Raw genomic sequence first — 16,085 nt, forward strand, 5'->3', positions numbered from 1 at the left:
GGCGGGCTGCGGGGCGGGCGGTGCGCGCGGTGCGCGGCGGCCGGCAGCGCTGAGCCCCGATAGGCGGCGGCGGGCCGTGCTGGTGCTGCCGCCGCTGCCGCTCCTGCTGGCGCCGAGCCGCTGAAGCCCGGCGGAGGGTCTCGCCGGCTCTCGCACGCAGCGGCGGCGCCGAGGCGCGTCGCGTCGAGCGGAGCGAGCCGGGAGGAGGAGGAGAAGGAGGAGGAGAGGAGGAGGAGGAGGAGGAGGAAGGGGAGGGGGGATCTTCTCGGCGAGGATGCCCGGAGCGGTTGCAGGGACGGCGGCGACAGGGGCAGGCTCGTCAGGAGCGGCAGCAGCGGGGATGCTCCCGGCTCAGGAGGCGGCCAAGATCTACCACACCAACTACGTGCGGAACTCGCGGGCCATCGGCGTGCTCTGGGCCATCTTCACCATCTGCTTTGCCATCGTCAACGTGGTGTGCTTCATCCAGCCCTACTGGATCGGGGACGGCGTGGACACCCCGCAGGCGGGCTACTTCGGGCTCTTCCACTACTGCATCGGCAACGGCTTCAGCCGGGAACTCACCTGCCGGGGCAGCTTCACGGACTTCTCCAGCCTGCCCTCGGGAGCCTTCAAAGCTGCCTCCTTCTTCATCGGGCTCTCGATGATGCTTATCATCGCCTGCATCGTCTGCTTCATCCTCTTCTTCTTCTGCAACACAGCCACCGTCTACAAGATCTGTGCCTGGATGCAGCTGACCTCGGGTAAGTGGGGGCAGCAGCCCCGGCCTTGGGGGGGCTCCGCGCCGCCCTGCCCGGCCCTGCCCTCCCCGGCCCCGCGGGGGACACGGGCGGCTCCGGAGAAACTTGCGGCACCGGCGGCTGCCCGGGCCGGGAGGGGGTAGGGGGAGCGGCGCGGGGCCGGGGTGCCCCTCCGGGGCAGGCGGGGGAGGTGATGCTCGGGAGGAGCCGGGACGCGTCAGCACCGTTGCAGAGCGGTGTCAGTACCTGCCCGGGGCTGCCCCACCGCCCGCGGGGTACCGGGCGTGGGCTGAGGTCAGGCTTAGCCCTCAGCTCCTCGCATCCCCCCCCGAGAAGCAGAGGTGCCGGAGAAATTGTCCGGTTTCGGCCCGTGAACCGACTCGTGAGCAAAAACAGCCCCAGGGAGGGCTACGGGCAGCAGCTCCAGGCTGTCCTCCAGCGCTTGGTCTGTCGCTAAAGGTCAGGAGAAAATGGCAGTGGGGGCTGTGGGGACGCCTCGAGCGGGTGAGGGTGGGTGAAGGCAACTGTCAGCCTGTGTACGGTTAGTCCTGAGACCAGGTTTCCACCTGCTCAGGGCAGAGCCCACTTCGGTTCAGTGGGAGGGGATGGCGAGGTCTTCTGCTGGCCAACTGGAAGGGCAGCTGAGGTCATTGGATGTTAGATGCATGAGTTTTGGTTGGGGTCTCTTCCCCCTGTTCACGAGGTTTATTTCCTCTGTATGTTGGGAGCGTGAAGAAAAAAATTTCATTTCGGTTGCTGGTTTTGATTCAGAAGATCTCCTGACTTCATTTGACTTTCCCCATCAAATCCAATGTCTCCCTGGGGAAAGCGCGTGATAAGAAAGAGGGAGAACACCAGGACATCCCTTTTCACATTTCCAACACAGCTTTCCCTCTGAGTTAGTAGAGAACTGATGATTTGTGCGCAGCTGGGAGGCAGAGGAGGCGAAAAGGATGGTCTCTAGAGTCGATACTCTCATAAAATCAGTTTTAGCAAGATAGAAAAGATCAATTCTTCAATAACTTGGAAAAAAAAAAGGTCTAAAATCAAAGCATACCTTCTACTTGTCCTCCCGACAAAACCCTGAGATTGAGAAGTTTTCATTTTGCAGGAATAAGCTGTTACGGAAACAGAGCAAAATGTCTCCAAAATGGGCTCACAATCACTTTTTCAGTCCCCTTAATTGACCTACATTCATTTCAGTTTCTGAGTTGTTTGCTGAGCAGCTTCAGTATTATTCGATTTGCCACCTAGTCCATGAGGCTTAGTGGAAATTTCTGGTTTGCATGAAACAGCTTTATCCGTTTCTCTCTGCGATGCTGTTTTTATATGTGTTATTTATGCTGTTTCTGTCACTTAAGTTTCCCTACGATTTCTTTCTTTATCGCTTGGGGGTTGATCTGCAGTCACTTGAGGTTGGTAGATTTTTCCCCGATTCCAGGGAGACTAGGTTTGCCTTCATTATCCCTGCGTTGGGAATCCTCTTTGATACTGGTGGCTACTTTGTCTGTTCAGTAACACGCATTCTGATACGGTGTTATTAATTGTACACAGTCATGTCACTTGGCTCCAGGCAGAGCAAACTGTTTCATCTTTGCACCACTGAGGTCTCCTCTGCTCCATTAAGGACTTTTGCTTTCAGCTGTCTCCTGTCCTTATGGCTCCCCTGGTAGAAGGTGGCATGAATATTCACTGGTTTGGTGCGTCTTCAGCCTGTTTTGTTCATGTCCGGTATGCAGTAGGACAGCACAATTTCCAAATCCCTTACACTTGCCAACATCAGAGACAATGGTGTTTTATTTATATGGTTCCAGTGCTTCGTGCCAACAGAAGCTAGTGCACGGTAGATAAAAATGAAGCTGATTCCTTTACTGCATTTCTGCACAGGTGAATAATAATGTTTAGGAACCACTGCATGCAGCTGATCTACAGGAGCCCAACCAGTCTATACCGTGCTGCATGTGTACATGTGTGACACAGAAGATATGTTTTCAGGCCAACTAACACAGAATTTTTGTCATCTCTAAAGCTGGTAGATGCACTGTTGGCGTTAATAGTCAATAAAAGGAGTTTTACTTCAGCAGCAGAATCACTTTTCAGACTTGCTTACCTCCAAAATTAAAATAGTAGAGGAATAGATGTATTGCTAAGTGGTTATTGACCATCTTTCCTGGTTTGTACGTGAATGTCCTGGAAGAACTGGAACAATGCTTGGTGTTGAAAGACCCTGACTTTGTTGTTTGCTGAACGTTGTACCTTAATTCAGCGTTTACCTGATTGTTCATTTCTGTATTACCTCAAAAAAGTTTTCTCAAAGGGAGAGAAAACTACTGGAAAATCCATATTGGTTTGGGTTGCATCCTTTGAAGAAGAAAGCAATGGTGGTGAGACAGAAGGATAACTTAGAATAAAATGTGCAAGACAAGAGAGTCGTAATGAGTTCTGATGGGTTTTCTATGAGCTATGTGACCTAATTCTCTTATTATTTTATTGTTTTGAGAGTATCAGTAATAGGCAATAATAAGCTTAAGACGCTTATCTCACAAATAACAATATAGCAATGTCATCAACATATGCATATAGTTCTGTGTATTACAGGAAAAAAATGAACCTGAAGTAGTAAAATAAACAAGTATGTGAGTATAGCTTTGATTTTGCTTGCTATGATGTACCTTAGTAGTGTTAGCATTGTTAGATCATATAATACTTAAAATGGACGTAATTTAAATCTGCTTAGAAGCAGTTTTTTGACATGGGATCATCCTTGATTTAAGATTGCAAATAAAAGCTTAGGAACTAATTTCTTTAAAAGAAAGATTTTGATCACATTCTGTCCTGCATGAGTCATTATAAATTGTCAGCATGATATTGCTCCTGTTTAGAAGAGGTGCTTTTTAAATAAGGAAAAGATAAACAATATCTTGGACACATGCATGTTCAATCCTTGTTACTGCTTAATCATGTCATAGACATCCTAGGAAAAAAGCTATTTCCTTTGTGTACGTGAGGACAACTTACATTAGACTCCCTTATGATTTTGCCATGGTTCAGACTGCTTTTTTTGTTCCATATAGATAATGCTGTCAGGGTACACTTGATATCTTGAGAGTCACTGTTGGCAGCCTCATCCATCCCCTAGCTTCCCCTTCTGCAATTTCAAAATTATATATACAAATGCTTGCATGGACGTTTACCTAATCTGAGCAGCTGCATGACAACAAACACTTAGTGAAAGTGTTAGAAATGACATGTTATTGCTCTTTACTAGCCTGCATCTAAAGTTTGCAAGAAATCTCACAAATATATTTCTTGAAATTTATTCCTTTATAAGCTAAAGAAATTAAACATTTCAGTTCTGTCATTGGGATTTTTTTAATTATTAGTCATCACTTTCTTTCTTCACTAGGATGTTGCAAGTTACAGGAAAGAGAAAAGTAGAGAAAGCAAAAGACAGACATAAAAGTGTTCCGTGGACAAGTAGGTTGAAACTAGTATGTTTTTCAGATGCCTAAGCCCATGCCCACAATAAGAGGATAACTGATCAAAACAACATAAAACCTCTGTACTTTGTCAAACCACAGGCTCATCTCGTCCAGTGGTCTTCAACAGCGTTCTATAACATGAGCCCACAAAAGCGTCAGAGCAGCGGGAGCTCATTTTGCCCTTGGTACATCCTGTCCTCCAGCACTTGTGTTCAGGGATTTCCCAAGATAGGTCTTGGCATTTAAAAGCTCTTGCTTGAATTTGTTATTTATGACTTTGGTCACTTTTTGAACCTGTGTAAGCTTTTAGCGTTAGCACCGTTAAGTGCCCCAGAGCAAGGAGTTCCACAGATTCATACATGTTGTGTGAAGATTCAGTAGGGTTGTTTTATATTTTAAACCTTGTACCTACCCGTTTTTTTTGATCCCCTCAGATCCGGTATTGGAACAGGCTGTGAACAGGGGACTCCCAGATACCTTCCCTGTGCTGGTCCTGAGTACACCTTTGCTGTATCCCCTCAGCTACCTGTTTTTGGGACCTGATGAATCTTTGGCTGCTTAGTCATTCCTTAGTCGTTAGGTTGTACCATGCCTGTGATCATCCTTCCTGCCCTGCCCTCAGCCTTTTCCAGTCTACTGTATCCTTTTAGAGGCGGTGGGACCAGAACTGCATACAATATTCAAGGCAGACAAACCAGCCATTTATACAATGGCGTAATAATAATCTCTCTTTCATTCTTTATTCCTTTCCTAGTAATTCCCAGTACTCACTTTTTCACTGTTAGTGAACGGTGGGCTGATGTTTTCACAGAACTACCTATTATAACCCCGAGATCTCAGTCCTGAATTAACAGTCACCTTGGAGCACATCATTTTGTGTAGTTAGGTTTTTTCCCCTCAAAGAAACTACTTCATATTTGTTTATCGGCATTGACTTTAATTTGCCTTTTTATTAGCTAGTCACTCAGTATTGTAAAGTCTTTCTTCATAGTCAGCCCTTATCTTAGCTACCCTGAATGAATATCAGCAGCAAACTTTGTCACCTCACCATTTACCCTGTTTTCCAGCTCATTTATAAATAAACGAGCAGCTCCCAAGTTCCAGCACAGATCTCTGCAGGACTCTGCCATTGACCTCTCTCTGCTTGGAAAATTGACAGTATTCTACTACCATCTGTTTCTAATTATTTATCCTTGCAAGGACGTTTATTTTTATCTTCTGGGAGTTTATTTTTTTTTAAGACTTACAAATGACAGATTTATCAAATGTCTCTTGGAAATCCAAGTGGACTTTGTTAATGAAAATTTCCACAGTATGCATTATTTTTTACTTCTTTGGAGAACTCTGGTAATTTTGTGAATAATTACTTAAAATGGGTGTGTTGATCCTACCTTACTCACTTCCTTTCATCACACAAATATGCCGTGTTTGTGCTCATGCCAACATACTCTGTTGTCTTTTGTAGTTCTGACCAATTTACTTGGTACAGACATTGGTGTTTTGTGGTTCCCCAGGTTTTCCCTGGACCTGTTTTAACCCAGTTTTTAAAACTAGTTTCATATTACTCAATTGCCAGTTCTTTGGAGCCAAAGCAGCCATAAGAGAGAGGTTATTACATGCCGCTGTTAAAAGTTCATTTAAAACAGAGAATTGTTTTGGAGTGAAAAGGTGAAATTCTTTACTGCAGGTGTGTTGTTGTTGCCTTCATACTTGAAATCAGTCTGCAGGACCAGGTGACTCTTATATAAGAGTCTTAAAAGGCTTGACCTTGATACTCTTGGAGCCTTTGTTACTGCTGTTTGTCAGATCTTGGTATAGGGGTGAATTCCAGAAGGCTAGAAAAAAACCTGGTCTTGCACCAGTGTTTGAGCAGGGCGTCCAGTGGAGTCAGGCAAGAATCTTGTTTGTAGCCTCAGTATTCTTAACAATTAGTTGGGACAGTAGTATACATTTATGGATGCTGAACTTTGCAGGTGGCACAAAAATTATTTGTTTAATAAATTACAGTAAGGATAGCTAATTCCATAGACTGTTTTGGATGTCATAAATAACCTGGGCTTACTTCAACAGCCTGTATTTTGATACAGCATATGCAGTGTAAGACTTCTGGGGATCAAAATGTAGAAGGTGTCCTACTGATGGGAGAATTGTGGAAATCATGTGTTACGGAAAAGAGATATTTAGAAGATAAATTGGAGGCTGCCGTAGGTGGGCATCTGCACGTGAGCTTCTGCTGCAGTGCTGCACTTCAGAAATCCAGTGTACACGAAAAATGGGACTGCCCTTGCCCACAGTAGTTCCCATGCACGCTCTGTCAAGGTCAAACATCTGTCAAGGCTCCCTTTCAAGTATAAAGTAGAAAAGGTTTCAGGACTGATTTAAGTAAATGAAAGAAGAAGAGCTAAAAGGATGAATTTTCTTGATACTCAAAAAACATTAAAAATTGACTGATTATGGTGTACGAGGACCTACGGGGGTAGATTTCAAGTCACGCAGTGCTCCTTAACTTGACAAACGCTGTGTTTGGAAGCTGAAGTTACACGAATTTGCGTAAGCCGTGAGATGTATACAATCGTAACCTGTTAAGTTTCATTTGTTAATTATCTTTACAGTGGTTTCCTCTTCACTTAAAGTCTTTACATAAGATTGGGTACCTCTTTCTAAGAGGCACGACCTAACTCACCAGAAGTAAAGGACCTTAAGCAACACTGCTGTCAGCTTTTGTTCCCACCACGTACCTCAGCTGTAAGGTGAGAGGCACGCGGGAGGCCAAAGGGAGAGGAAGGCAAGTCCAGGAACATTAAGCAGGTTTTTGAACTGAGTTTCAACATTCATGCTGAATTTAATAAAAGCATTAACACCCCCCACCTCACCCGCAGGGTGAGATGACTGAGGTTATTTAGTGGTCTGTGAGCAGTAGTGGGTGTCAGACCTTTGGGAGAAAATTATGAAAAATCAGGGATACTGAGGGCTCTGACCATGGCAAAACAAGGGTTCCCTCTGTGTCTTGGGGAAATGGGATGCTGGAGCTGTGCAGGTCAGCAGGGAAAGTGCTGAGTGCTCTGCTTGCCAGCACATAGACTGTCTCATCAAGCCTATGTGGACATCTCCTAATTCAAGCAGGCCTGGTGCATGTACTGCTTTTTCCCAGAGGAGAAATCATGCTGCGATATGATTTTCCATACATTCAGCTCCAGAGGAAAGTTTCCCATCGGGCTTAAAAGAGATTTTCAGTGCCTCCCTCGTCCTTGAGCTGGGAGTGCCCCACAGTAGCCTCCGCTCTGCTGCTGTCACGCTGGCTGTGATGAGTATTGCCATCCTGGCTTGGGAAGTGCTCGTGTCCTGATGTGAGTCAGAAGGTTAGCTGGGTGGGTTGGAAAGATGAAGAACTGAAGGTTTTATTGGGAAGTTGTGGGTGAAAGGAGTGATGGGGCTGTGCAGCCTTTTCAGTTTCATTACTTTGTTTGAAGTGAACACTTTCATGTATTTCATGCTTTGGCTATAAAAATGAAGGTAAAAAGTGTATCCTGTGAACAGTGGAAATGAGGGAGGAATGCTGTGCCCCAGTGGCCCCTCTCCAAGTAATTTCTTTTCCCAAATACTCTGTGCCCACAATATCAAAAGTTCTCTCCTGCATCCTGTCATCACTTTCCTTTGGTAGCTAAACTCTCCAAATCTTCACAGGTTTTCTATCTGTGTAGTTGACAAGGACACAGCATGTATTATAACTGGCAAAAAGCTATTTACGTGTTGATTTGATGTCCTCAAGTTGCCATCTAGATTTGTTAAAGGATAAACTATCCCTCTCTTTCCACTAGTGAGAATTTGAGATCCTCTGTGCTCTGCCCAGCAACCAGCTTTTTCACAAAACTTGCGGAAGTTTAGTATCTTGGAGGCATCTTGTAGCATCAGTCAAATTTGGTTGAAATTGGTCATCAGGCTCAAAATCACACAGCCACATCAGTCTTGATCCCAGAGGGAACCTGGCTAAAATGTATCATGTAAGAAGTGTGTATCATTTATTTGTATGAGTGATTTGAGATTTTGTTAGCAAAACTTGTTTCTGAAGAATAAAGGTGTTTGGGGAATGGAGGAGAGATATTTTCTTTTGTTTAGAGTGTAATAAAAATTTCAGCATCTCGTAACTCTCCCAATTGCCTTTTATGAACATCCTGGGGACTGTGGTCCACTGTTTGAAAAACACTTAAGATAACAGAATAGTGAGGTATAAAAGGAAATGCATGAAGTTATCCAGGCAATTTGAGGACAAATTCCATTTCACTGAAAAAAAAAAGATGTATGGGAGGAAAGAAAAGAGGGAAGAAAGAAACTGGGAGAGAATTTGAAAGGGGAGACTATCACCTATTGAAATGTGTTGAGTTGAGAACTTGAATACTGTCGGGAAAGAGAAATGGGAGTGGGGCTTTGGAAAGCAGCTGGTGTTGGTGCAGCTCTACTTTCTTGCACCTGAAGGGACTTCATTGGCATAGGATGTGGCTGCTGCTGAGTTCTTCCAAAAATTCCTTCTAGAAGTTTGATGAAGAAAATTGCTATATGGGAAAACGAAGCCAGGAAGAGGAAAAGCATATGGATATTATCAGCAGTAGAAGGCATGGAATAAAAGAAGGCTAGATTTCAAACACTAAGGTTATTTTACCTTTTGAGAAGTGAACCTTTTTAGCACTGTGGTATAAACAGCATTAGCTTTGATCTTGCAAACATAAAGACAGCAAACATATCAGAACAGAAAATCTGTGGTGTGATCAGACAGTGTGGATTCAATATTTGAAAACTAACAAGATCCAGCTGTGAGGAATGGCAGGGTCACAGTAGTGAGGCATCACAAAGAAAAAAATAAAAATATTGTTGCTCAGAAATGGTGAAATGAAAAAAAGACATGAACAAGCCTAGAGCCTGAAAAGTCTGCAGAATTCGATAACATCGGTTGCTATCAGCATTGTTAAAAATGCAGTGGCAGCATGACAGAGTGAATATCTAGAATATGCATTACTGTGTGGAACAGTGTGCAAATCTCAATTCCTAAGAGAGGATTATGGCTAGAATCCTTAAGAAGGGGAATATAATAGACTTCAAGATCTATCTATTCTAAGAGAGATATTATCCGTCTTCACGTTGGCATTCAGAGATGCAGAAGACTTGAAACAAGCTGGCCTTAGAATGAGAAGGTCATACGTACCAGGGGAAAAGCTTCCTTTATTTTCTCCTTGAGAAGCCAGATGCAAATTTATGAATTTCATTGATTTTAAAAGGTAGCTGATGGCCTCTGTGGAGAGCCTCTTTGACACAAGCACATCATGTGCTATTTCAGAGAATATTATTCAATCAAGTAATTGAGACTGCATCAGAAGGAGAGAGCTACCGAATAAACGGTTTGAAATGAATTATTACAAACAGTTGATGAGTCGTCACACATTCTACTGTTCTTATTTTCCTAGTTATCTTTCAGAAAGGAAAAGTTTATAGAGAAGAAAGCTAGACATGCTGTACTTGCAAGGTCAAAGACAAATATTCTGATTGAGAGGTTTAGAAAACACTACTAGTGAAACCTTCGGAGGTTCTTCTCTTTACTACTAAAAGTCAAAAGCCATGCACCTTACTTGTAAAAGTTGGTTGGATAAGGTGAGTGATCTCATGCGATTAACGTGGCCAGAATGTGTCTTGTACTGCCGTGCTAGACTGTACCTCTGCAACCTCTGCCCTACAATACTTTGTTTGTCATGATGAACTTTGTGTGCAGCAGAAATGTGAATAAAATAAGACACAGTCTGTTAAGATCAGGGAAGATTTTAGCAGCGTGGGGAGGAGAGTGGGCTAGCAGCAGCATATTTTCCTCCCATCTGACTTCTGCATCTTCCTCTGCAAGAACAGGCTTGTGGAGCGGCTGCGGAAAAGCCAATGCTCCTCAGCTCTTTGTAAGGTGGAGTCTCTTGGTGTGGGCAAGAGGAGTCTTGGAGAGGGTTGTGTTGCAATAGCCCAGCTGACAGTGTGTGTGAAACACCTACATAAATGATCCTGTGCTTCTTGGAGGTTAACAGTCTCCAAAGTTAGGCTCAGGTATTTTCATATCAAGTTATCTCCTCAGCTTGCCAGGGCCTTACAGAGGCATGCGGTGGCTATGCCTGTACCTGCAAATTAAGAATGTCCAGAACCACCCTCTGGTGCAGAGTCAGCTGGCACACTGGCCAGTGTCCACAGTATTAAATTTTTTTATGTTCTAAAACTGGGTCACCGGTCTCATACTGCCTGTTGGGAACCATTCCTGGCATGTCCTAACTTGTAAACTGTGCCCTGGCAATATTTTGGAAGATTGTTAGTTGGAACAGACTAAAAACACTCCTGTGACACATGCTGTGGGACAATTCTAACAATTTAATAGAGTAGACAGTTGAGTTTCAATGCCTGAGAATGCTCCTTGGCACTGCTTAATTTATCTGTGTAGACATAACTAATATGTAGCAAAGCCTCAAAATGAGGAGCTCAAGAATTACCTGTGCAGGAAATTTAAGGAGACGTGGGATTTAGTCCTTTAATTTAAACCAATTTATAACTGCAACTGAGTGCCATAGTACTAATTTCTGATTTTCTTTGTTTAAATTAACAATAAAAAGTCTGTGGATGAAAAACGTGCATGAAGTGTAGTTAGCATTGAAACTAGGCTTAGTAATGACCTTGGAAACAAAAAGATGTTTGTAACCTTTGGCAAGAGGAAGAAGTGATCAAAAATGTAGAATGAGCCACAATGAAGTTTTTCACCTGGAGAATTTTACCCATGAGCCTAAAAATCAGAAATGAATCTTCTCTCTGATGTAGACTGTATGTTTCAAAATCAGGTTTTCCCCAGGTGTCTTCAGCTTGGCTAATACATCTTTGAACACTATGAAAGTGTTAGCAGAGAGTCTTTACTTGAGAGACATTCAGTGTAGCTTCACAAAGAGTTAATTCAAAGTTTTAAGATTAAGTCCGTGAGAGAAGTATTAGGCTTTCCATGAAAATAAAATTATTCATCCTTGTAGCTTTATGTTCCTCTAAAGAAAGTTAATTATTACTTGGTTGCTGTGTCTTAGTATTTAGCCTTCCCGTTACTGGTGAAGTTATATTAGAACATCAGTACAATAAAAAGCTTGGAATTGCAATTCACGGTCATTATACTAGAAAAATATGATCCAGAACAGTCCAAACATGCTCACGACTTACCAGCCACCATTGCTTGCGTTTAGTTCATGTCAGGCATTTGTGTTTGACCGGATTCGTCAGTTAGTATGGCATCATCAGATGGCTCACCAACAGTCATTTCCAAGCTGACGCTTCACCATTTGTCCACCTTGAAGAGTGAGGTGATAGTGATGGCATGGACTCACTGGTGCAGAATGAAAGGCCATGCAGCCGAGGTTGGATAACAATGAGTGAAGAGAGGATCTGAGTACATCTGTTATAGAATCATAGAATCATAGAATGGCTAGGGCTGGAAGGGACCTTCAAAGGTCATCTAGTCCAACCCCCCTGCAAGGAACAGGGATATCTCCAACTAGATCAGGTTGCTCAGGGCCTCATCCAACCTGGCCTTGAATGTCTCCAGGGATGGAGCATCCACCACCTCTCTGGGCAACCTGTTCCAGTGTTCTACCACTCTCATGGTAAAAAATTTTTTCCTAATATCCAATCTGAATCTACCTCCCTCTATTTTAAAACCATTACCCCTTGTCCTATCACAACAGGCCCTCCTGAACAGCCTCTCCCCATCTTTCTTGTAGGCCCCCTTGAGGTACTGGAAGACCGCTATAAGGTCACCCCGGAGCCGCCTCTTCTCCAGGCTGAACAGCCCCAACTCTTTCAGCCTGTCCTCATAGGAAAGGTGCTCCAGCCCTCTTATCATCTTTGTGGCCCTCCTCTGGACCCTCTCCAACTGGTCCATGTCCTTCTTGTGTTGGGGGCTCCAGAACTGGACGCAGTACTCCAGGTGAGGTCTCACGAGGGCAGAGTAGAGGGGGAGAATCACCTCCCTCGACCTGCTGGCCACGCTCCTCTTGATGCAGCCCAAGATGCGGTTGGCCTTCTGGGCCGCAAGAGCACATTGCCGGCTCATATTGAGCTTCTCGTCCACCAGTACTCCCAAGTCCTTCTCCTCAGGGCTGCTCTCTGTTCACCAAAGGCTGGCAATGGGATGTCAGCGTAGTGTGGCTGTGAAGAGGGCATATTTTGTGAAGTATTTCCAGCTGATTTAGGGCAATGTTGACATCATTACGTGATGCACTGTCGTATTTTGTGTGGGATTCTGGACACTGATGTCCCATTCTGACTGAGACAGCAATAGCTACAAAAAGGACCGGTGATGTTTCTTGCAAGGAGAAAACTAGGAAAGCTTGGTTACCTTCATGTAGAAAGAGGAAGGTTGATAAGATGTCCATAACTGCTATCTAAAAATACATAGAAGGGCTAAAAAATAAGAGGAAGGGAAAATAACTCTTTAAGCCAGTGTTTTTCCCTTTTATTTGATTTGATGTCCTGAATGTTTTCCAAAGATGATGCTACATGCCCCATAGCATTGTTAGAGCAAATTACAGCCAGTTAGGCCTACTTTGCTTCACGGCACTTTAAAAATCTCAGAAGTAGTTTATAAACCCCTCCTGAGTCCATTGACTGTAGAGTGAAAAATAATGATTTTAAACTCATGGCTAATGGTGGGACAAGAACAAATGGATATCATCTGGATATAAATCACTTCAGCCTGGAAATTAAAAGAAGGTTTCTAACTATTAGAGCAGCAAGGTTCTGCAACAGCTTTCTAAAGTGAGGAGATTTGGTGAAATAGTGAGCTGTACACTGGAAACAGATGAATGTCTGCAAGAGATTACAGAATGCGGTGTTTGTAGCAGCATGCCTTGTTCCTCTCTTTCTCATTTCTCAGAACTAATTCATCTAGGTGAATGCTCTTTTCTATTCTACTCCCATTTGTTCTGTTTTTCAAACGGTATCACTCCTATCTCAGTGCCTTCTAGGATTAAAAATAGACAGTGACCAAGATCTGTAGATCTGTCAAGTGGGGCTCCATTCCTGCCTGGCATTCTGACCAAGCAAGCAAGGCTTTTCCTTAAATTCCCGGCAAAACTGTAAAAAACAGTGTCAACAACAGCTGCTGCAGTAATATGCTTCACATTTTCCCTTTGCATTCAACATTTTCATGTGACTTGGATATTTAATTTCTTATAAGAAAATTTAATTTAAGTCAGCTAAATAATGATGTTTAGAAGTGAAAGTAATTGAAGAATATATCTCTAAAATATTCTGAAATACCAAGGTTTTAGGAAAAACAGTTTACAAATCGTCAGTTTTATGACTAACCTGATATCTAGTTTTGCTAAGGATGTTCCCTAGAGAAGTCCCTTGTTATGTCTCTATTCACCTAATTATTTTGTGATGCCATACTGCTACGCAAACAATCTTCCTAAATGGCTAAGAAATATGTAAAACCTTTTTGTCTTGTTGGTATGCTACTGGATGCTTCGGTTTTTTTGTGTGAATAGGTTTGTGTCAAATGCATTGGATGTTGTAGAAAGAACGGGCTCATCAAGTGGCCTTTGCTTGTGCAGGACGGGAAGCGCAGAATCCTCTGTTCCGTCCTTGCTGCCTCTTTTCCTGCCTCCTGTGGCCGTTTGAGAGGGAGAGAGAGGCGGGAGCACTTTGTCAACAGGATAAACAAGTGTTCAGTGCATCAAACAGCTGTGTATAAGGCACACCCTGAGTTTCAGATGAAACACTTTTAATCTTGTACATCTCCATGAAAGCTATCGCATGCAGCATGCATACTTAAAAATGTCTGTTCGGGATTTTACACCCTTAGGGACAAATCTGCAGATACAAGTATCTGGATTTAAATTTAGCCTCACTGAATTCAGTGAGTTTCTACATGAACCTAAGATGGTGTATTTAATAGTTGAGTGTTAAACATATAAGACAACATTTCATTTAGTTTTAATTATACAGTATGTTGGAGGAATTGTGCCGAGGCGAAAGTAAGGTTGTCTGGGAAATTGTAACTGCATTTTTGTCTCTTCCCAAAAGCCACATTTTCTTTTTATTCCTTGGGGCTGCTTTTTCCCAAATCAAGTCTGAAGCAAATGCGAAGCACACTTCTAGAGACAGCTCTATTTTACTTTACACTACATCAGGTGGTGGGTAAGCATAGATACAACAGCAGGGGTGTGGCAGAGAACGTGCAGTGAAATACCTGACTACTCACATCTGTCTTAGCCAGTCAGACTGCAGTAGAGTGGTATTACCGTCAGCCTTGGCAGACCTAACCTGGCTCTGGCAAGGCCAGTCAAGTGTTTCTGCAGTGAATCCAGGAGTGTTCAGGGTCTTAGGATATGATGTCAGTCTGCAGAGGTGAAGCCATCAAGCAGTTCCCTACATCCACTTGCTTAAAATGCCTCAAGGATCCTGTCTGACCTCTAACTGCTTTTCCCGAAGGACACAGGTCTTCTATAGGTTCTCTGTCATCTACACATGGGTGTCTCACAAGCAGTAGAACAGCTCAAGTGGCATTAGGCATCAACGTGCTGGCAAGTGAATCAAACCCTAGCTTATACTCTTAACTGTATAAAGTTGTAAATAAAGTGTAAAATACTTTCATTTATGTTTCTCAGTCTGGAGCTGAATCCCACCCTCTGTGGTTATGAAGCCAGCCTGGTCTCAGGCACCTAATCAGCGCCAGATAGGAACTACTCTGAACAGAGCCACCATGCATGGGTGGCATGGCTGTTCTGTGATCTGGATAAGCCTTCAGAGATCCTGGGGTTGACTGAGTGCCTGTGCAGCCAGCTAAAACTGCCTGCAAAGGGAACGTCAATGGGGCTGACTGTAAGAGTGTTTTAGTTTTGATGAGTGCATTTTTAAAGTTAATCTTCCAGTTGTCCCAACTTACTACAATTTGATTTGCATTGTGGAGCAGTCTTGGGAGATGCAAACTGGGTTTCTTTTTCTTTCTAAATAAACTGAACCAGACATCCTCCAGGAGTACACCTGATGCACTTCTACCACTAATGTGTGTACCTTCCATCAGACCAGACTAGGGCTGGTCCAAAGTGGAACCTCTGAAACACATACGTTGTGGATATTTGTTCCTAAGTGCCGTTTCGCTTTTTAGATCCACTCTGTTGCAATGCACAACTTGCTAATATGGACATAGGCTATGCTTTCACCTATTGGATTTTATTACATTAGGCTTGCCTGTGTCTTGGATTTATAGAGTTGAGTTTAGGGATGATTAAACAAGTATTTTGTTCTAAATTAGCAATAAACTGTCAATCATAGTTACTTCTTCATGTGCTTTTGCCTAGGATTAAAACAAAGCCACAGTGTCATAAATGCAGGTATCAGAAATATGATAAAGGTATTTGAATTACCTGATGCTGAAGGAGATTAGTGGATAGTGTAGGAAGAGCTGCAAAATAGGTATTGACAATTGCTCAACAAAGCTGTTGTTATTTATTGCTTCCATTTGTCATAGTACTAAAAGTCAGATTCTAATCATTTAAGTAGATAGCTCAGTTCTGCTGAGCTTCAGTGATACCTGTCAGAGAGTAACAAATGCAGGTAGTAACGTGTACCTGACATCATTTTCTGAAAAGTTTTAATAGTCTAAAGTGAAATTGCATTAGTATTTTTTACGTAAGTTCTGCAATGCCTCAGTTTTTGATGCTGTATCCTCAACAGACATCGTGATAGGTCATTAATTTGCATGTGGATTTAGCTAATTGAGAATAGGAGCGAGGAAAGTCATTGTAAATGAATACTCATTCTTTTGTTCTGTAAAGTAATATATTTAAATTGTGATTTCTTAAGC

At 43.2% G+C, this 16,085-nt stretch overlaps 1 protein-coding gene across 1 annotated transcript in view; it reads left to right on the forward strand.

Annotated features, from left to right (window-relative positions):
• Positions 1 to 274: 274 nt before the first annotated feature.
• LHFPL3 (LHFPL tetraspan subfamily member 3) overlaps positions 275 to 16,085 on the forward strand; it is a 189,970-nt gene continuing 174,159 nt past the window's right edge. The window contains exon 1 of the mRNA XM_086609862.1: positions 275 to 743. Coding sequence (XP_086465988.1) covers positions 275 to 743 — 469 coding nt within the window. The remainder of the gene's footprint in view (positions 744 to 16,085) is intronic.

The sequence above is a fragment of the Tauraco erythrolophus genome, chromosome 4 (genome assembly GCF_009769465.1).
Source record: "Tauraco erythrolophus isolate bTauEry1 chromosome 4, bTauEry1.pri, whole genome shotgun sequence".
Classification (NCBI taxonomy): domain Eukaryota; kingdom Metazoa; phylum Chordata; class Aves; order Musophagiformes; family Musophagidae; genus Tauraco; species Tauraco erythrolophus.